This window comes from Malaclemys terrapin, chromosome 7 (assembly GCF_027887155.1).
Source record: "Malaclemys terrapin pileata isolate rMalTer1 chromosome 7, rMalTer1.hap1, whole genome shotgun sequence".
Taxonomy (NCBI): Eukaryota; Metazoa; Chordata; order Testudines; family Emydidae; genus Malaclemys; species Malaclemys terrapin.
In genome coordinates this window covers 120,510,141-120,530,597 of record NC_071511.1, presented here as the reverse complement: position 1 = coordinate 120,530,597, position 20,457 = coordinate 120,510,141, and the positions used below count along the sequence as shown (strand labels likewise).

At 43.9% G+C, this 20,457-nt stretch overlaps 1 protein-coding gene across 2 annotated transcripts in view; it reads right to left on the bottom strand.

The window, feature by feature from the left end:
• Positions 1-20,457, bottom strand: part of SORCS1 (sortilin related VPS10 domain containing receptor 1) — a 417,040-nt gene that overhangs the window by 136,594 nt on the left and 259,989 nt on the right. For both annotated transcript variants that reach the window (XM_054033265.1, XM_054033266.1), the window contains exon 4: positions 18,629-18,787. In XM_054033265.1, coding sequence (XP_053889240.1) covers positions 18,629-18,787 — 159 coding nt within the window. The remainder of the gene's footprint in view (positions 1-18,628; positions 18,788-20,457) is intronic.

Genomic DNA, 20,457 nt, shown 5'->3' with positions numbered 1-20,457 from the left:
TTGGTTGTGGAACATCTCATTAGTGTTCAAGGTAATTCCATTTCAGCCAATGGCACAAAATAAATGGTTTTACCATGAAGTAGCGTGAGATGTTGAATTAAATCTGGTAGGAGTTTGGGCAGCATTAATGACCTTCAGTGAACAGGCTGAAATAAAATGTTTTTCCCTATAGGGTACTTTGTCAAATGTATTCTACTGAGATGCCATTTTGGAGTGGACCAAAAGGAATGGTGGACCAAAAGGAAGAGAAGAATATCTGGGGGCTAGGCTTGATTTTTATCCAGACGGGACACAGGGATATTTTCCCCCATTTATCATGTACGGTGCTTTCATGAAAAAAATTGCACAGCATCTTACTGCCATGTTGTAATATAAGCTTTTCCTCTCCCCGGGCTGTTATGACAGGCTCATCCATGTAGTCTCTTAGGAGATGACATTTTATTTTCTTTGGCAAGCATTTCAGTCCGATTACAGGCAATTTTCGTTATTAGATTGAAATGATATAATGTTCTTCAATTTTTCAAGCCACAAATAGAAAAAGAATCTTTGATCAGTTTTGATCTGAATTTCCATCTAAGGGGCAAATGTTGATTTGTCACTGTGTTTTTATTTTGCTCCTGCTCAGGTAAAATGTCTATTGAGTACAAAGTTTCAGAGTAACAGCCGTGTTAGTCTGTATCCGCAAAAAGAAGAACAGGAGTACTTGTGGCACCTTAGAGACTAACAAATTTATTAGAGCATAAGCTTTCGTGGACTACAGCCCACTTCTTCGGATGCATATTGAGTACAAACTGAATTAAAAAAAAAATTCTGAATTTTATTCTTGTTGATGAGGCAATAACCTCATCCTTACTTTTTCTCCATCGTTTCACATTCTTCTTTCATTATCTATCTAGAATCACAGAATATCAGGGTTGGAAGGGACCTCAGGAGATCATCTGTCCCAACCCCCTGCTCAAAGCAGGACCAATCCCCAGACAGATTTTTGCCCCGAATTGCTCCCTTAAGGATTAAACTCACAACCCTGGGTTTAGCAGGCCAATGCTCAAACCACTGAACTAGCCCTCTCCCCCAATGTATTATAGAACATACATAGCCCTCAGTACTGTAATATTTGATAACCTCACAATCCATAAAGGTCAAGGTGGCTTCTCCATCACTGACAACTTTTAAGTCAAGACTGGATGTTTTTCTAAAAGATAGGCTCTAGGAATTATTTTGGTGATGTTTTCTGGCCTGTGTTATCCCACCCACCTTGTCCCTCTTATATAAGCAGTCTGATTAGCAGACCACAATGGTCCCTCTGGCCTTGGAATCTATTACCTCCATTTTCTAGACAGGGAACTGAAGTGCTGGATAGGCTAAGACTCAGCGGGACTCAGCGTTGCAACACCTAGCTGACTTAGGAGCCTTAGGATATGTTTACACTACACAGTTAAGTCGACTTAAGTTACATCGACAATCATAGACCATTGTAATTACATCGCTTGGGCATGTTCACACAACGCTCCCTGTGTCAGTGGAGCATGTCCACAGCGGGTACTCTAGCGCCAACAGAAAGAGCAGTGCACTGTGGGTAGCTATCTCACTATTAAAATCACCACCTTCTCCGGCTAGCAGTTCTGGGAATAGATCGCAGTGCATCATGGGGGTGGGGTCACCACCCCATGATGCGGTTTTTTCCATCCCATAATTCCAAAGGCTTCCAACTCTATTTCGCACCATTTTCCAACTGCTCCAGTAAACTCTGCCTGAAAGCATGGATCTTGCCACTGCTCACCAGTCCTGTGATAAGCATTATGAGCACAATGCATCTGATCCTGCAGTTCTTCCTGAGCTGCAAATCTGAACAGGAAGCCATGGTGACTGCCCTGCTGTGTGCCGTGGAAAGAAACAATTCAAGATTGATGTTGGCATTCATGGAGCAGCAGTACATGGTAGACTGCTGCTACTGGGCTTGGGAAACAAGCACTGAGTGGTGGGATTGCATTGTGAGGCAGGTATAGGACGATGAGGAGTGGCTTCAGAGTTTCCTTGAAGTCTGTGCGAAGCTCACGTCCACCCTGCGGCGCCAGGACACCAAAAGGAGAGCTGCCCTAACAGTGGGAAAGTGAGCGGCGATTGCTGTGTGGAAGCTGGCAACTCCAGACTGTTACCAGTCAGTCATGAATCAGTTTGGAGTTGGGAAGTCCACTGTGGGGGTTGCAATGATATAACTGTGCAGGGCCATTTATCGCCTCCGGCTACAAAAGACTGTGACTTTGCGCAATGTGTAGAAAATAATGGATGGCTTTGTAGCAAAGGGATTCCCTAACTGTAGCAGGGCGATAGATGGTGTACATATCCCAATTTTGGCCCCAGGCCATCTTGCGACGGAGTACGTCAACAGAAAGGGCTACTTTCACTGACATCAATGCAGGGTGATCAGGGAAGGTGCATGATGCACATATCTTTAGGAACACTGGCCTGCATAGAAAGCTACAAGCAGGGGCTTTCTTTCCAGACCAAAAGATTTCAACAGGAGTGTGGAAATGCCCGTAGTGATCCTGGGAGACCCAGCATATCCCTTCTTTCCATGGCTCATGAAGCCATACACCGGAAACCTTGACTGCAGCAAGGAGCGCTTCAACAACAGGCTCAGCAGGTGCAGAATGACTATAGGATGTACGTTTAGCTGATTAAAGGGTCGCTGGTGCTGCCTTTTTGGCAGGTTAGACCTCAATGAGGAAAATATTTCCATGGTCACAGCAGCCTGCAATGCTCTGCATAACATCTGTGAAGCCAAGGGGGAAAACTTTCCCCAGGGGTAGAGCACTGAGGTGGATCACCTGGCAGCTGATTTTGGAGCAGCCAGACACCAGGGCTATTAGAGGGGTTTGATTGGGGCAGGGAGGGGTATTCAAATCAGGGAAGGCTTGAAGCAGCATTTTGACAACAAGCCCCAGTAATGTGTTTTCTATAATGAATTGAGCCAGGAATTGTTTACCTGCCATCGTAAATGACTCCTGGAATGATTCGTGCCTGAGCATTAATTGTAGTCTGCAAATGTGCCGATGGCCACTGTGTATGAAATTCTGTTGCAACCCTCCAATGTAGGCCACAAATAAAGAATCACTGTCTTTGTAAGACTACATTTTTATTAAACAGCAATAAACAGATTAACATTTCTTACAAGGGACATGACAGTGAGCAGCACTCTTTGAAGTGAAGATCTGACAGCTGTAAGTCCTGCTGTCGTTATGGAAAATGTCCCTACGGGTGGAGTGCAAGGGGTACTGCAATGGGCCAGGAACGTGAGAGGAATGTGTGGAGAGTTTGGGGAGGGCAAGGAAGGCAGTTCTGTATGGATTGCTGTGGGAGTTGGCAGACATGTGTTCCACCTGCAGCACAATCAGGGACCTCAGCATCTCTGTTTGGTCCTCCATGAGCTTTATCATCCAGTCCTTATCCTCTATTATCTACTCCTCCTCTGTCTCCTTTCTTGGCTATCCACTTCTAGTTTTTCATGTATTGTCTCTCTTTATGATCTGTGCTCACTATCTGATGATTGCAGCACTTTGCTGATATGTAGGAGCTGGCCCTCAAGGGCAGATCTGCAGGCGGAGAAGAAACAATACACAGAGTCTGTATTGTGTGTGCACTCACAGTCTCAAATCATAGATGTTCCATTCACCTATTTCTCACTTTCCCTTAGCAAGCACGCAGCACAACCAGAGCACTACACATGGTGAGTTCGGCCCATGGGAGGGGGAAGGATGGTGCAAGATGGGACAAAGGGTCTGAGTGGCTTCAGATGGGGATTACTACAAGTGCCTAGGCACACTATTCTGAACACTGACACCATTTTCCACAGGCAGGGGCGATCAAAGTTGAAATCACGCTCCTGAGAGTCACTGAAGATGCAAGGGTGCATCTCCTGCATGCATGTGGCTTCAGATCGGATCCATATACAGCTCGCCTGTGTGCTGCTTTGGTTCCTGCAGAAGTAATTGCCGAGTGGCGTGGCAAAGTTTCCTACAATGGGGGAAGAACAAAGCAGCTCTGCCAAGGAACCTTCGGTGAAGGATTGCAGAATATCTGCAGGAAAGTTTCCTAGAGATCTCTATGGAGGATTCCCGGGAGATCTCGGTGTGCATTAACACACTTTCCCACTGCATTGCTGCACTGGGGAATGTGAAGCAGATGCAAACAGTACCTAGTGTTGTTAATTTTGATCCCTTCTCCCACGTGCACCATGTAACAAAATAAAGGACACCTCTACTTCATGTCACTGTGCACTATCAAAGCAAAACGAGTACTTACCAGAGCTCCCGTCTCCTGCTTCATGCACACCACAGCTGGACAGCTGGGACTCCATAGTCAAAAAGAGGTCCTGGCTCACCACGCCAATGGAAGAGCCTGTTGCTTGTCTCACATCGTCCTCCAATTAGACCTCCTTGTCCACCACTTTGTCCTCAGGGTTGACTCTGCTGGCTGCTGAATGGAGTCCCCCCAAAGTATCCATGGGGCTTTTGGCAGTGATGAGGTCGCCTTTGAGAATGTCATGCAGCTCTTTGTAGAAGTGTCATGTTTTTGGTGCCACACGAGGGTGATGGTTGGCCTCCCTTGCCTTTTGGTAAGGTTACATCAGCTCCTTGATCTTAGCACAGCACTGCTGCATGTCCCTATTGTGCCCTTTCTCATCCATGCCATGAGCAATCTGCTTGTAGATGTCAAAGTTCCTATGGCTGGATCAGAGCTGTGACTGCACAGTCTCCTCTCCTCATAGACCCAACAGATCCAGCAACTTCTGGGTACTCCAGGCAGGAGTGCGTTTTGCTGCAGAAAGCTGGCATGGTCAGCTGGGAAGATGCAATGTGAGCTGTCCGTGCCGAGAAAACAGGAAGTAGAATTTCAAAATTGTCTGGGGCTTTAAAGAGGGAGGGGTGCATGCTCGTGAACCTGGCTGCAGGGCGGTGGAGTAGAAACTGCTTATCAGACCGGTCATGATGGGCATTGTGGGACACCTCCAGGAGGCCGCTTAGGGGGACATAAGCAAGTGCAGTGTCTACACGGACACTGCGTCGCTCTAACTTTGTCACCAAAAGGTCAATGCTGCTCATTGATGTGGTTTTATTATGTTGGCGTGGCAGGAGAGTTAAATCGGCAGGAGGAGTATTGTGTGTAAACCTCCATTGTTTTGTCGATGAAAGTTCACAAAACTGAGTAGTGTAGACAAGGTCTAGATCTCATTTGCATAAGGGAGCTAGGCACCGAATCTAAATCCTATCAACTGTTGACATGAATAAATGGATTTTACTTATTTTAGATCTAAGCCAATTTAAACCTCATGAGCCCATACCTTGCCACCATCTACAACTAGAGATGGTTGAAATGTTCCTTGAAATTTGAATGTGATTTAATATATTATATGAAGTCCTTAAATACCTCTTTCCACATGGATTCAATGAGAAAGCTTCTCAAGTGATGTAAATTCACATATCTTCATTGATTTCATTGGAGCTAAACCAAATTACACCAGCTGAGGATCTGGGCCTATATTTAATTTATCTGTAATCTCATTTGGTTTTGTGCTTTCATTTATTGGTCTGCATGTTTTAAAATCTCAATAATAAATATTACCTAGAAGAGATTGAAGGGTTTAATGTTCTCTGAGCATCAGACAAGTTTAATGCCTGTAGCTGTAATCACCTGCAGTAAGAGATTATGCCCAATAGGTCACTGCCTTCCTATCCAGATTTGACTGAATTACAATGTTGAAATCTCCCAACATTATCTTCTGTCCTCAGGTTAAATGAGATGAGCTCTGAGCAATTTCATAAAGAATTCCACCTTAGGGAATTTAGGGTAGATACATTAATAAAATTGAACTGTGAGCCGCCTGTCTCCTGTAAGAACACTGAATTTACCCTGTGGTTCAGAAAGTTCAGCTCTCATAACAAAAGGCACAGATTAATGTCTTGGATAAATTACAGCTTTTGGATGTTGAATCTTGCAGTGCACCAAAGGCGAAGAAGCCTAGCTCACAATTTTGCCAATGAACACAAGGTATGTCTTAAAGAAACCAGTTGTCATCCATGACCTGTGTCACGCTGTCTGGAGTGGCTCACAACCGAGAATGCTTTCCTCAGGGCAGACTGTCAAAAACAGGGCAGATACCTCAAACTAATGGTATGTTCTATAATTAGATTTTGCCAAGCCAGTAACAAATGTGAAGTCCTGAAAATCACTACAACAGTCTTACCATGGAGTCACAGACAGTCCTGTTAAGACTCTCCAGTGTATCTTGCCACCCAGACAAACTGGACTTAGTGATAAATGGTCACTTACATGAAAAAAATCACACAATATGCAGGTTGCTTCCAGTCCCAAGAGACCAGTCACTTATCCCAGATCAATTGATACCCTAGATTTTAAACCAAGGATAAGGCCTATCTAAAGGTTTATTAACTAGGAAAGAGAAATTAGAGTTATTTACAGATTAAAGCAAACAGACATAGGCACACATGAGTTGAAATCTAAATCCTAAGAGTGGCACAGCTGTAGTGATCTGTCAATTCCAAGTGTTTTCAGGGTGGACCCAGGAGGCAACCCTTGAGGATTCCTGGCTTTAGTTTGGTGTCTCTAGCCCTGTGAGAGTTCAAACAGCAAAAGAGATGGAAAATGTTCCTGTGACTTTGTTTTAGTTCCTTCATTCAGCTTCCAAATCCATAGGACAAGCTTCCTTGAACATAGCATGTCCAAGGTGCGATAGGGTCATTCACCCATCCTTTGTATTGCAATGTTCCTTGATGGCCCATTTGATTTGAAAGCTCTTCTTGACGGGCGGGGGGACGACATTCTTCCCATCTGGGTTCACAAGTTTAGAGCAAATATTTTCAAAGCAAAACCTGCATGTTTTCGTATAGCATGGAATATAGACATTGCAAGTGAGATTAATGCAGGCAGCAATTTACAAGCATTTCATAGAGTCTAAACACTAACTACGTTCTTACAAGACTAATTGCTATTTTGAGCAACACAGGTGAACTGGTCTGGTCTCCAGCTATGAGCTTGTCAGTTCTTAGCTAATGCCTGCAGTCTTGGCAACAGCGGGTGCCTGGTTTACCAGCATCACAACCTGATTCATACAAAGTGTTTGAAGTCCTCTGCAATCCTGAAAGCTGGCTGGGGCGTCTGTCAACTCCATATTCATCCAGCTTGTCCAAACAAGCTACTCAGCTCCTGATAGTCTTAGCATCATTCAGCAAGATAGAAGGACAGCTACAGTCTTTGTATCTGACCTCAGAAGCAAGGGAGGTAACCCTGCCAAGTCCAAAGAATTTGAAAGCCTGCTCGAACTGGGCAAAATGTGTTCACCTTTTTTTTTTTTCCCCTAGTGGAAAATGCACATTTGGGTTAATGGAAACATTTTGCAAATTCACGTCTAATTCACTGAATTGTTTTGTCTGGAAACAAGGTAAAATCAAAAAAGTTTGGAAAAAGTCAAAATGTTTCTACACCTCTACCCCGATATAACGCTGTCCTTGGGAGCCAAAAAATCTTACCGCGTTATAGGTGAAACCGCATTATATCGAACGTGCTTTGATCCGCTGGAGTGTGCACTCCCACCCCCCTGGAGCGCTGCTTTACCACGTTATATCCGAATTTGTGTTATATCGGGTTGCGTTATATCGGGGTAGAGGTGTATTTGAAATGACTTTTTTTTCTAAATTTCCTTCAATTTTATATTAAAAAAAAAAAAAACCTTAAGGAAAAAAAGCTTGAAATTGAAACACAATTTTTGTTCAGCCCAAAATAACTATTTTTTCTCCCCAGAACGGTCACTGAACCCCCAAATTGGCTTTTTGCACAGCTCTGGTCTTGGGACCTCATCTTGGGGGATCACAGTCCTAGGCAAGCCTCCTAAAGGTAGCCTACCACTCCATCAGTCTTGAGAGGCTTCTTCTCCAAGAGCCCCCGTGATGTGGAAACCTGTCACTGTTCCTTTTTAATATCCACAAACAATCCTTAGGGATTACAATGAGATGACATGGGCTGCAAGGCCTCATGCTTCAGTATTTAAATCAATCAATCAATCTCTGAGTATTAAGGATTAGGCTGAGGACTCCATGGGGGGAAACTTTCCCACATCCCACAAACTTTCCCACTGGGGCGGGGGGTTCTGACACCTTCTGCTGAAGCATCTGGTGTTGACCCTGTCAGAGACAGGATACTGGATTAGGTGAATCACGGGTCTGATCCAGTCTGGCAGACTTTGTATGCTAATGAAGACATACAGCTCTGTACATTGATTTCATCCTGTGGATGTGGGAGATGGGAGTTTAGAGAAAGAACAGCTGGCTTAAACTGAATCCAGGAAGTGACATGATACTAACTGGAAGAGATGAATATGTGGAGGAGCTGGTAGGCTCCACAATTTTGCCTCTACTGAGGACATTTCTCCTAAAAAGTTATACCAATGCACAGCCTCAAGTTTAACTTGATTTATCACTGACCTCGGAGAATCAAATAATTGCAGTCACACAAAGCAACTTCTCTCACCTCCAGCTTCCAGGAAGTCTTCACTCATTCCTCTCAGATATAGCCCTGACCACAATAATCCAGACATTCATAATGCCATCCCGAATTTACAAAAAAAAAAAAAATCCCTCTATCTTGACCTAGCCAAAAATACCAGGCTCAGATCTGGATCAGAACTTCCCCAAAAGAACTGAGATATGTGTTCCCAGGGTTGGGTCAAACCCACCTCTAATTCCTTCATGGAAATCCTACAGCATGTTAATCTTCATGCCCATTTCTTCAGATCGCCCTAATTCTTTCCCCTTCGTGTGTGAGCTGCTTAAAGCTATTCACGTTCCAAGTGCCTTCCCCACCCCCAAGAGAATCTATTCAGAAAACGGTCATTGCATTTTTACCACAGATTTCTCATTGTGTCTCTCTATGTGAGACTATAAAGAGCTTTTACAGTTACTTTCCTCTCCATATGTGGCACAATGTTGCACAAGGCACCATACAGACACATGTAACAATCTCTGAAGCATTGTTAAGCTTAAAGTGTAAACATAACAAAGTCAAACTGAACGCAGAAGCGGCTGCCTCAAACTGGAACGGTATAATTCAAATAAAATCAGCCCGTTCCTGCTACTAACCCCCATTCATTTATACTGAATAAGTTTATTACTGGTATATTGCACATTATTAGCACCACAGGTGTATTTGAAGGAATTCAGCTCCTTCCATTAATGTTTTAGTCATTATTCTTAGTGTTCATCTGGGTACTATTCAAATATTGTTCATGTGTGAAGGAGTCTACCTGGGACTGATCCAATACCTCCAGGAAGGCAGAGGATAGCAGGACAGATTTCAGATTTGTCTCTCTTGATCCGTTCCTCTCGTCTATGGTGCCCTCCTTTTATTTAAAGCTGCTGAAGAGCAATCAAGGGAAAACAAGGTTCTCCTCCCTGCAATCTGGATTTCTTTATCTTTCTATGCCTCCAGGAAAACAGATTGCTGTTGACTTCCTGTTGTGTGAATGGGTCAAATTGAGGGCCACTTTGTGGCTCAGCTTGTACAATGAGTGTGGGGACATGAAGCATTCCTTGATAACCTGGGGCTGGCAACATGTACTGCAGGTTGAAGCATGATGGGGAAACCAGGCTATGCAGAGAGGATATATGCCCCTTACACGGAGAAGGGGCAGGAGCGGGTAGAGTTTTGGAGCCACACCTCCTGCCAGCACACTACCTAGTGTGGTTACACAAACGTGCCAAAGGAAGTTAGCTACACCTGGCATAGGCCTGGAAAAGGGCGCTCCTGCTGCAGAGACGGGGAGCTAGATTGGGAAGCAGAGTATGATTCAGAGATTCCCAATCTGCCCGTTGACTGGGGCTTGTGGCAAAGCCAAGACTCCTCCCCAAGTGAGAGGTATGCAATCAGGACGGTGTCTATTATCTGGCTCCCAGTGTCCTGACAGGCTACCTGGGATGCAAGCAATTTTCTCTGAGAAATGCCTCCCAGCAGGAGGTGCAAGATTCTGGAGTAGAGAAGAATCGTTTCAGGTTAACAAGATAATTCTTGGTCCACAATAGTTCAGCACGGCGTCACTTAGCAGTTGCACTGCTGGAGCCTGTGTGAAGTTTCCTCCCTGTACTGAATATAGTACAAAGGTACATCTGGAGCAAACGGTGAAACTGAAGCAGAATTTGGCACGTCCCTGCTTGCACAGCAAGGACTGAGGAGCCACCATAAAGGCACCGGCTTCTGGGCTGACATTTAGTTATTTCCCCCGTTGTTTACAATCTAATTGCCAGTGCCATACGTGGACACTTAAACGATTTAAATAGTCATGAGAGGAGAAACTAAACACAACGTTGCAAAAATATCAAGCATTTTGAATTGTATCAGTGCATCGGTTACACTGAACATAAGGCATCCATATATTTAGCAAATAACTGGGTGTTTGTTTATTTAACGCCGAGGGGAACAAGTGGAAGTGATAACGCCTTCTGGTATCTATCTTGCAGTCATTCCAAAAGCCACTGAGATTTGCATATCAGTTACTGACTTTCCTTTCCATTTCATTCGGTTTCGGATTCTTCACCAGTATCATGAGGAACCTTGTCCTGGGAGAGTCTCGTATTGTTCAGGGCTAGACGTGAAGAGATTCCGTTTGTGTGCTGAAGGAGGAGCACTGGGGATACTGCCTAGTATGTACAGGCAGTTTTACTCTTCTTTTTCCATCCTTCTTCCCTCCTTCTTTCTGGTTCTCCTTTAATATTCTCCACACATTCTCCTAAGAGGCACATTGGCTGGTTTTCCAACTCCAGCCCAGTTTGAATGGAAGTCTATTAGAAAGATTTGACTCATGCTTGAAATCCAAAAGCAAATGACTTATAGTTACCACGTTTTTACCAGCACACCTTTAAAATGTATCTGCATAACACACTCCGTACAATTTCAGCTAACAGTTCCTGCAGTGGGGGGAATTATTCTTCCCTCATATGCAAAGGAACACTACTCAGCCCACCAACCTGGAGCTGAAATAGATCGTATCTTTTGGAAAGACGTCCAATCTCGATTTAAAGGTTCCAAGTGATGACGAACTTAACACTCCTCTTGGTAAGCCATTCCAATGTGTTGTAAATTTTGTAGCTACTTGCTTAGCAGCCAGGCGAGCTATTTGGAAAAAATAAATTGCACTGCTAGCAAAAAAAAAAAAAAAACCTGCATTCCTGCCAGGGTGCTTTTGTTTTGCTTTGGGTTATTTTATGAAAAATCAATTATTTTGGAGGTGGAAGGGAAAGTCTGTCTTTCAATGTTTGCATTTTGCCCCATAAAAATTACCATTTGCAGGAAAAGAAAATGGCTAATTATCACACAGTTCAGGGCAAAAGTTCACTAGTTTCACATACACACCGCTTTTCATTAAAAAAAAAACCATTATTATTTATCATTTGCATAATGGTAGTGCTGGAGGCTCCAGCTGATCTCAGGGTTCCATTGTGACACTGTGTACATAGTAAGAAACAATGGATGTTCCAAAGAGCTTATAATATAAATAGACAAGATACAAAAGAAAGTGGAGGGAAACAGAGGCACAGATAATTGAAGTGACTTGCTCAAGGTCACACACAGGCAGGCAGTGACAGAGCCGGGGTTAAAACCCACCCACGGGAATACACTGCTTCTCAGATGGAAAATTAGTATGTTTTCATGGAAATGTGTGAAAATCTCTAGACATCCATAGGGCAGTAAAACTTTATGGGAGAGGGGCTATTCCCTCACTGTTTGCACATATGCATCCAAGGATCTCAAAGCAAGTGAACAAACAAAGCCCTTATGCACACACAAGCAGGCTTAAGGGGGACAAGCATTATTGTTTGTACAGACTGTACATTTGAGCAAACTGAGGTATATAGATTTGCCTAAAGACATGCACATCAGTGGCAAAATCAGTGATGAATATTACTCAAGAATCCTATCTTACAGCCCCTTGACCACACTCCTACCAAGCAGAGCACCTATGGGGACAGGTTGATAGAAGTGGATGTGTTTAGTCTACAGAAGAAAAGGCTCGTAGCCGGGGGAAAGGATAACAGGCATCAAATATTTAAATGGTTGTTTTTAAAAAAAATGACAATCAATTGCGCATGTCCATAGAGGGTAGGACAAGTAGCAATAGGCTTAGTTTGCAGCAAGGGAAATTTAGATCAGATATTAGGAAAACCTTTCTAACATTAAGGATAGTTAAGCAATGGAACAAGTTATGCAGGGAGGTTTTAAGAATAGGTTAGACCAACACCTGTCAGGGATGGTCTAGCTATATTTAATCCTGCCTCAGCACAGGGTGGATGAACTAGATCAGTGCTTTTCAACCTTTTTGATACCAGGGACTGGCTTACTGCCTTCCTAAACTGTGTCAGGGAGATCTCAGGGACTGGTGCCCAGTCCATGGACTGGTCACTGGAAAACACTGAACTAGATGACCTCCTGGGGCCCCTTCCAGCCCGACATTGCTATGATTTTATCTTCCTGTTTGGACAGACTGTGCCATCTGCCTGTCACTGGATCAGCTGTTTGGTTTTTGGTTATTCTTTTATTTCCATCCGCTATTTATTTCCTTTATTTGAAGTTGTTTCCCAACACATTATGCTTAGTGAAGTGTGTAAGAGACTGATGGATGCACTTGGAGGGCATGTTTTATCACAGTTTGTACACCAGTTTATAGCCAAATTAAAAGAAAAATACACTCTGACAGCTTTACCCCTGTTACTAAATTAATGCTGGGCAGCTGACTGTCTAGGCAAGAAAGAAAATAAAACAAAGCAACTGCAAGATGAAGGATCTTCATAGCTTTTGCCTGTTCATCCTCAGAACAGCATAAGGCTTGGTTATCCAATGGCTGCTCAATTTGCCCCCTAGATTTCAACCCACATTTGAAAAGGCTTGAGTGCAAAGGTACGTAAGCCAAATGCCCGGTGCATGGATATAACTTAAGGATACATACACCTGCATGTTTTTGCATGCACGCGCACACACACACACACACACACACACACACACACACACACACACACAAACCATGCATAAATACACACAGGCTTTTAAAAATATCGGTGAGAGTTCACATATCTTTTAAAAGCCTTCATTTAGCTGGAATAAATTCTTGTGGTCCTCCAAGAATTTCCAAGCCCTTCTGAAACATCCCACATATTTTGGTACCAGGGCAGAACTCCTTCTGCTTTGCAAATACACTATTGCCTTTCATGTTTTGCCACCACCGAGGTCATCAGAAATATGCAGGCCTAATGAATAATTTGTTTTCTTGATTGAGCTAGGGACTTCTTTAAACGTTAGCACACAAACTATATGCTATTTTGTCTTTTCACACCTAATGTTGCCAGTGGATCCTCAAAACCCAATGAAACTTTATTCTATATAACTATGTATCTTAATCTTAACTGGAGAAAATATCGCATTATAACAGAGATGCAGGGCTTGATTCTGGTGTAAAGCAGGAGTAACTCCCTGCTGTCAATGGAATTAGAGCAGTGGTTAAGCAGCATAACAGAGAGCAAACTTAATCTCCTTGTTTTTGAATGAGACACTGAGCCCAGCCAAACCCACATCTAAGTCAGCTGAAAAAAATTCAGTACATCTCATTTAAGATTGGATGCCTTTCAGAATACGCCATAGTCAAACACAAGCTACTGGGCTAAATACAGGATTAACTGAGTGAAATTATATGGCTTGTGTTACACACAAAGTCAGATTAAATGATCCTTCTGACTTTAAAATCTATTAATCGCAAAGCTATTAAAAGAGCATGATCAGGCTCACTGCTAGGTTTGATTTAAACACAGGGCCTGATTCTCCTCTTATTCTAGTTGTACACCAAGGCAATTCCATTCATTCCTTCCTATTCCAGTCTGGTTCTTATACTGCCGCAGTACATGAGGTCAGTGGAGTTGCTCCTGATTTACACTGGTGTGAGAGGAGAATCAGGCCCCAGAGAAGCCAGAAAAGCTCGGTTTAAAATAATAGGAGAACACAGCTGATACCCTCTCTTCCTGACAATGGGGGACATCCCCTGTGCTGACATTATCACCAGACATGTGAGCCACTGATGTTCTATTAGGAGGTTATAGGAACTTAAGTGATGTCTGGGCCTTGTTCTGCCTCCACTTCCCACAGGGGTGAATTAGACCCAAAGAGACCACAATCCACTGTTTTCCTTCATACTTTAACAACTGGCCTGTTCTCTGTGCACACCCTTGCTTCTCTGACATATATCGTTTTACACAGGCGAGTGATTCTTCTGTCCCCCTGACTCTGAACTCCACTGTTCCCACTTGAATTCCTGATGGATTCACATCGGTAAATCCACTCCCCATTACTGTTAGTGGGTGCGACCGGAGCAAATCCCACTTGCTCATTGACCAAACGGCTTCCCTTCCTCATGGGCCCTGCAAGAGTTTACCAACCCTTATTTTGTGTTCTCTGCACTATGGATTATTTTCCCCTTTGAATGAACAAATAAACACAAGTCTAACACATGGAGATGTGGCCTACGTAAAACGTGTCCCCTTCCAGCTCCTGATGGAAAGACGACTGGTGATTTCAGTGGGCTTTGGATCAGGACCTAGAGGACCTCAAAAAGTCCACTATCACAATTGGTGCTAATTAGCAGTCTCACTTCTACAGTGATAAGCCTCTCTGCTGACAAGACAGAGATGCTGCTCATCTTTCAAAGCAAACCATTCAGGCAATGGGTTAAGGCACATGGCTGGGGCAATGTGTGGGAAGCTTTGTTCACATTGTTCTATAAATAGAGAGTTCTATGTATCTACTTAAACAGCACCCATCACCTTCATATCTGAGCACCTCTTTCATTAAGGAATTTATCTTCAGCACCTTTAGGAGGAAGGAAAGTGTTACAATTCCAGTTTTACACATGGGGAACAAAGAAAGAGAGAGAGAGAGATTAAGTGATTTGCCCAAGGTTACAGAGGAAGTTTGTTGCCCACTAGAAAGAGAACCCTGATCTCCTGAATCTAAGTCCAGTGCCTTTACAACATGACCAAATTTCCATCTCCAAGGCTCTCCATTTGGTACTTTTCTCCCAGGAACTAAACTCGCTTTTAAAAGAACAGATAGCTGAAATCACATATTAAGGAAATTCAATAAAAATATTTTCATTTAGAGATGCCTCGTTGGCAGAGACTGTCCCCTTTAACCTGGTTGTCTTGATTTCACGATCCGATTTAGAATATCAAAGGAACAACAGCGAATCTAGGAGGACCATTTTAAAACAGCTTCTCCACCACCGCTGGTGTTGCTCAACACTTGAGTACATTTAGACATTTCTTCTGAGCTGTGCAATTAGGACTCTACATTTTCCCCCACATCACTTACACCTCCCGTTCCCACCTGCATTTCATCACTCCAAAGAGCTCAGTGATTCAGGGATGAGTATTAGTCATTGTCTCTGTGTGGCTGACCCATCTGAACAGGGGAAGGAGACTCTGCATGAAGCGGAGGCTCTTATTTTCCAGTCCCTAATTACACCGCAAACCACTGTTTAAGACTATATAGCAAAAAGAAACAGGTAACACGCCCACAAAACAGCCTCTTACCATATGAGCCAGCTGATTAAACCCACCATAATTAAAACGTACAAGACCTCCAACGAGCTTGTGTGTCCCTAGCAATGTTTTACTGTATCTGGAGTTTTCTTCTGATAGGTAACTTTTCTTATTCAGAAAATGGAGAATCACATACTGGCTCTGCGATTATGTGGTGGGGGTTCACCACAGAGCAACTGTACGTTCAGCTGGAAAAATGAATGTAATCATAGAGCAGTTGGAGCAGGCAGCAGCTGGTTTTCTGATACTCTCTCTAAAATCTGTCAAGTTAATGTGTGTAAAAGGCACTGGATTGTCAGCCCTGGAAACGAAAGTCCTCTGCCCAGAGAAGAGTCACAGCATGAGCGGTGTAAGCTCCCCCACAGTGCCCAGGCAGTCAACCTAAGTCTTCAACTGGTGGAAATGCCTCCAGGGGAGGAATGGTTCAGTCTCCATGTTAATTCAGTCTCCTTTCCTGTTCATTCTCCAGGTTCCTTGAAGCCTTGGTCTCTCTTCTGCAACCAGGGTGCAAATGAATGTGACTACCGATGGGGTTTTGTGATGCCAGGAACCTGTCTACTAGAAAACAAACTCGGACGGCAAATTCAGTTCAAGTTAGCCACCACGCAGCTGTCTACATTTTGGGTTGCTAGGGGGACTCTTAGTCAATAATAACCTTATGCCGGATTACAACTAATGACTATTGGGGTTCTCTCGTCATTACTACAGCCCTAGCACAAGGTCTCAAAAGACCAAGTGACAGTCATGTGTTGTGAACTACTCCATGACTTCCATAGTAATAAATATTAAAACCTGCAGGATCACAGTTACTCCAGGCCAAATTCTGCCTGGAGAAATGAAACCGCCAGGGACCACGTCTGCTCAGCCACAGGGAGAACCTGACCCTTTAGTTTTATTTATTCCAAGTTGATTTATACTTTGTGCTTATCAGTTACCCACAAAGGGGCTGATCCAAAGCCCACTGAGGTCAAGGGAAACACTCCAATAGGGTTAGGATCAGGACCCAAGGCCGTAGTTCACCCCTATGCAGGGTATAGGACATTGCTAAGTCCCATATAAGCTCCATTTCTGAGGCCTTTAAGTGGGACCTAAGTGGCTTTGTGCCAGCCCTCTGCGTAGAGCTGAACCCAGTGTAAGGAGGGCCTGGGTTCCCCTATCAGTCACTGGCAAAGTGGCATGAGCCCAGAACCAGAGGCCAGAGACCTGACACAAGGTCTCGGAATTAACCGTTGGACTTTTGTTTGTCTGGGGCAGACATTAATATCGTGACTGGGGTGGAGGGCCAAGGTACAGAGCAGAGATCACCACAGCGAAGGAGTGACTGTCAGCAGGGGTTGCCAGAGTGAAAGTCAGCTGCTGAGCCACACCTGGCCACAAGGAGATGCTCCTGTGGTGAGTGAACACAGGACTGTAAAGCTTTACATTACATTGAGATTTAGATGGGCACACCAATCGGAACAAGCACTGTCTGTCAAGGTGTCCCATTTTAAATATTTATCAGACCCAAGTTTAGTGATTACTGATGCCTTGGTTTTTCAGAAATTACTGGGAGAATCAAGCCCCTTTAAGGGGTCTCAAGTTGATCAAAAAATTGAAGTATCCAAAAGCACTAGATCGGGGTAGGCAACCTATGGCACGGGTGCCAAAGGCGGCGCGCGAGCTGATTTTCAGTGGCACTCACACTGCCAGGTCCTGGCCACCAGTCCGGGGGGCTCTGCGTTTTAATTTAATTTTAAATGAAGCTTCTTAAACATTTTTAAAACCTTATTTACTTTACATACAACAATAGTTTTGTTATATATTATAGACTTATAGAAAGAGACCTTCTAAAAACGTTAAAAATGTATTATTGGCATGCGAAACCTTAAATTAGAGTGATTAATGAATACTCAGCACACCACTTCTGAAAGGCTGCCGACCCCTGCACTAGAGGCTTTTGAAACGTTTGGGCATGTTTCTGTAGCCATGGCATGATCTGCACCAACAGAAGCAGACTCCAAAAGGAATTCAATTCACTTATTTTCTTCCTTGGACAATCATCATCTGGTTTATAATGTGCCAAGCAGGCAGGAGCAAAAAGAACTGTATGTTATTCTGAAGCAAGAACGATATCACCATTTGTTTTGAGGGCCAAGAAATACATCCATATTGTGTACCATTATCCAAGTACTTATACTGAACAGCTTCACATATTATTAAGGCTACTGTCCTGCCAACAACATTAGTTAAAAAGAAGAGAACACAATGAAGGGTCTAATCTGGAGCCAACCCCTAAACCCACTTTCCATGTTTGGGGCACAACCCTGTTCCCCTCAAACAACTCCCCATCATTAATGATCATTGAGGGTGCAAATGTTACCAAACTTGACATGATGTGGAGAAACTGGATAAGGAAAAGTTATTTACTTGTTCCCATAATACAAGAACTAGGGGCCACCAAATGAAATTAATGGGCAGCAGGTTTAAAACAAATAAAAGGAAGTTCTTCTTCACACAACGCACAGTCAACTTGTGGAACTCCTTGCCTGAGGAGGTTGTGAAGGCTAGGACTATAAAGTGTTTAAAAGAGAACTGGATAAATTCATGGAGGTTAAGTCCATTAATGGCTATTAGCCAGGATGGGTAAGGAATGGTGTCCCTAGCCTCTGTTTGTCAGAGGGTGGAGATGGATGGCAGGAGAGAGATCACTTGATCATTACCTGTTAGGTTCACTCCCTCTGGGGCACCTGGCATTGGCCACTGTCAGTAGATAGGATACGGGGCTAGATGGACCTTTGGTCTGACCCAGTGCGGCCGTTCTTATGACATCCGCCAGTAAATACCCGATTTATAGTCACAGACCTTACAGGTGTGTAAATGAAGTCATAATGATGGTGCGTGCAGAGGCCCTCTAGAAAAAGCAAGCACTAAATGTTTGTCTAGGCCCTTGGGAGGGAAAACGCCACATCATTGGTAAAGAAGGTCACAAAATCTTTTCTTACCTTCTGATCGAGACTGTATGCCAGAATCCAGTCCTCCTGTTTGGGGTGGAACAGCAGGCTCTGGATGTAGAAGTTCAGACGGTACTTTTGATACGTGGCCCCTTCGTCAGAGCTAATCAGTAAACTGCTCTCAATCTCTGGGTCAGTCAGCAACATAATCTGTATGGATGGAACAGTCACAATTAGTTAGAGAGGCGTCAAACAGAAGGACGAGGAAACAGCCAGGACTTGTAGGTAAACATGGTGAAAACTGATGCGTTTTAGTGACAGTATAAAAACCAGACTACACAACTCAAGTGTAGCAAACCTGTTAGAACAAACCAATGGTGACCAACCTTCCTGAACGTAAAGCAATATATGATAATTGTGAACGTGTATCTGAAGTATGTAGCAATCAAATAAACAGTGGGATCACTTAGAACAGGGGTGGCCAACCTGAGCCTGAGAAGGAGCCAGAATTGACCAATGTACATTGCCAAAAGGCCACAGTAATATGTCAGCAGCTCCCCCTCCCCCATTAACTACCCCCACCCCACCAGCGCCTCCTGCCCACCGGCAGCCCCGCCGATCAGTGCCTCCCCCTCCTTCCCTACACCTCCCGATTAGCTGTTTCATGGCGTGCAGGAGGCTCTGAGGGGAGGGGAGGGGATGGGAAGGGCTGGGGGGGGGCAGGGCCTGTGGCAGAGCCAGGGGTTGAGCAGTGAACACCCCCCAGCACACTGGAAAGTTGGCGCCTGTAGCTCCAGCCCCGGAGTCGGTGCCTAAACAAGAAGCCACATATTAACTTCTGAAGAGCCGCAGGTGGCTCTGGAGCCACAGATTGGCTACCCCTGACTTAGAATGAGCATAACTAATTACAATAGGTTAAAAGTTAAGTGCAACAACCACTTTGTGATCATCAACAAGATCTGAACCCGGGACAGCCAACCCCAAAGCACAAACTTTGCTAAGGTTAACAGCAACTGTTGATTGTTATCCTTTTCGAGATCTAGTCATCAGAGTAGGCAGACAACACCCGGTGTGCACGCACGTTGCATCAGCAAAGGAAAATGTAGACTGCAAAAAAAAAAAAAAAAAGGAAATTGAAAATAATTCCCAGTAGTGGAATCTGTTAGATTGCAGAATAGTCTGAAGATAGAAGGTGGCAGAAAGTTTCGTTGCTTGAGATTTTAGAACCTGGCTGTCTGCAGGGAGCAATCTTGCTTTAGTAGGTGGATGTTTGATAACCCACTAGGTTTGAGCATTAGCCAGATAAACCCAGGGTTGTGAGTTCAGTCCTTGAGGGGGCCATTTAGGGATCTGAGGCAAAAATCTGTCTGGGGATTGGTTCTGCTTTGAGCAGGGGGTTGGACTAGATGACCTCCTGAGGTCTCTTCCAACCCTGATATTTTATGATTCTAATTTCCAAGATACTGTGAATTATGGTTTCAGTAAGGTATCAGAAACAGTCTCTGCTCCGTGAAGTTGCTCCTTTAGCTTAGTCCAAGGGTGTTAGCTCTGGAAATACAGTAGATGTCTGGCTTGTAGTTCTACTAGTGGCCACTCACCACCAATTAACTTATTAATTGGTCTGTATTGCTGATGAATCAGACAGAAGTGTGAGAGTCCAAACTCCTGTCTCTGCATGAAGGAAATAGGTTTGAGAACTACAGAGAGAATGGTTTCAGTCTTCCAGCAAGAGGAAAAAGCAATGTTACAAAGGAATAGAGTAGGAGGCACCACAAATGGCGAACAAAAGACCTTTGCCTGCAACAGGACTAAAGATCTGTATCATTAGTGTCATTTTTAAATACACAGTTTACTGTCTCTGAAAATGCCAGGCACGAATC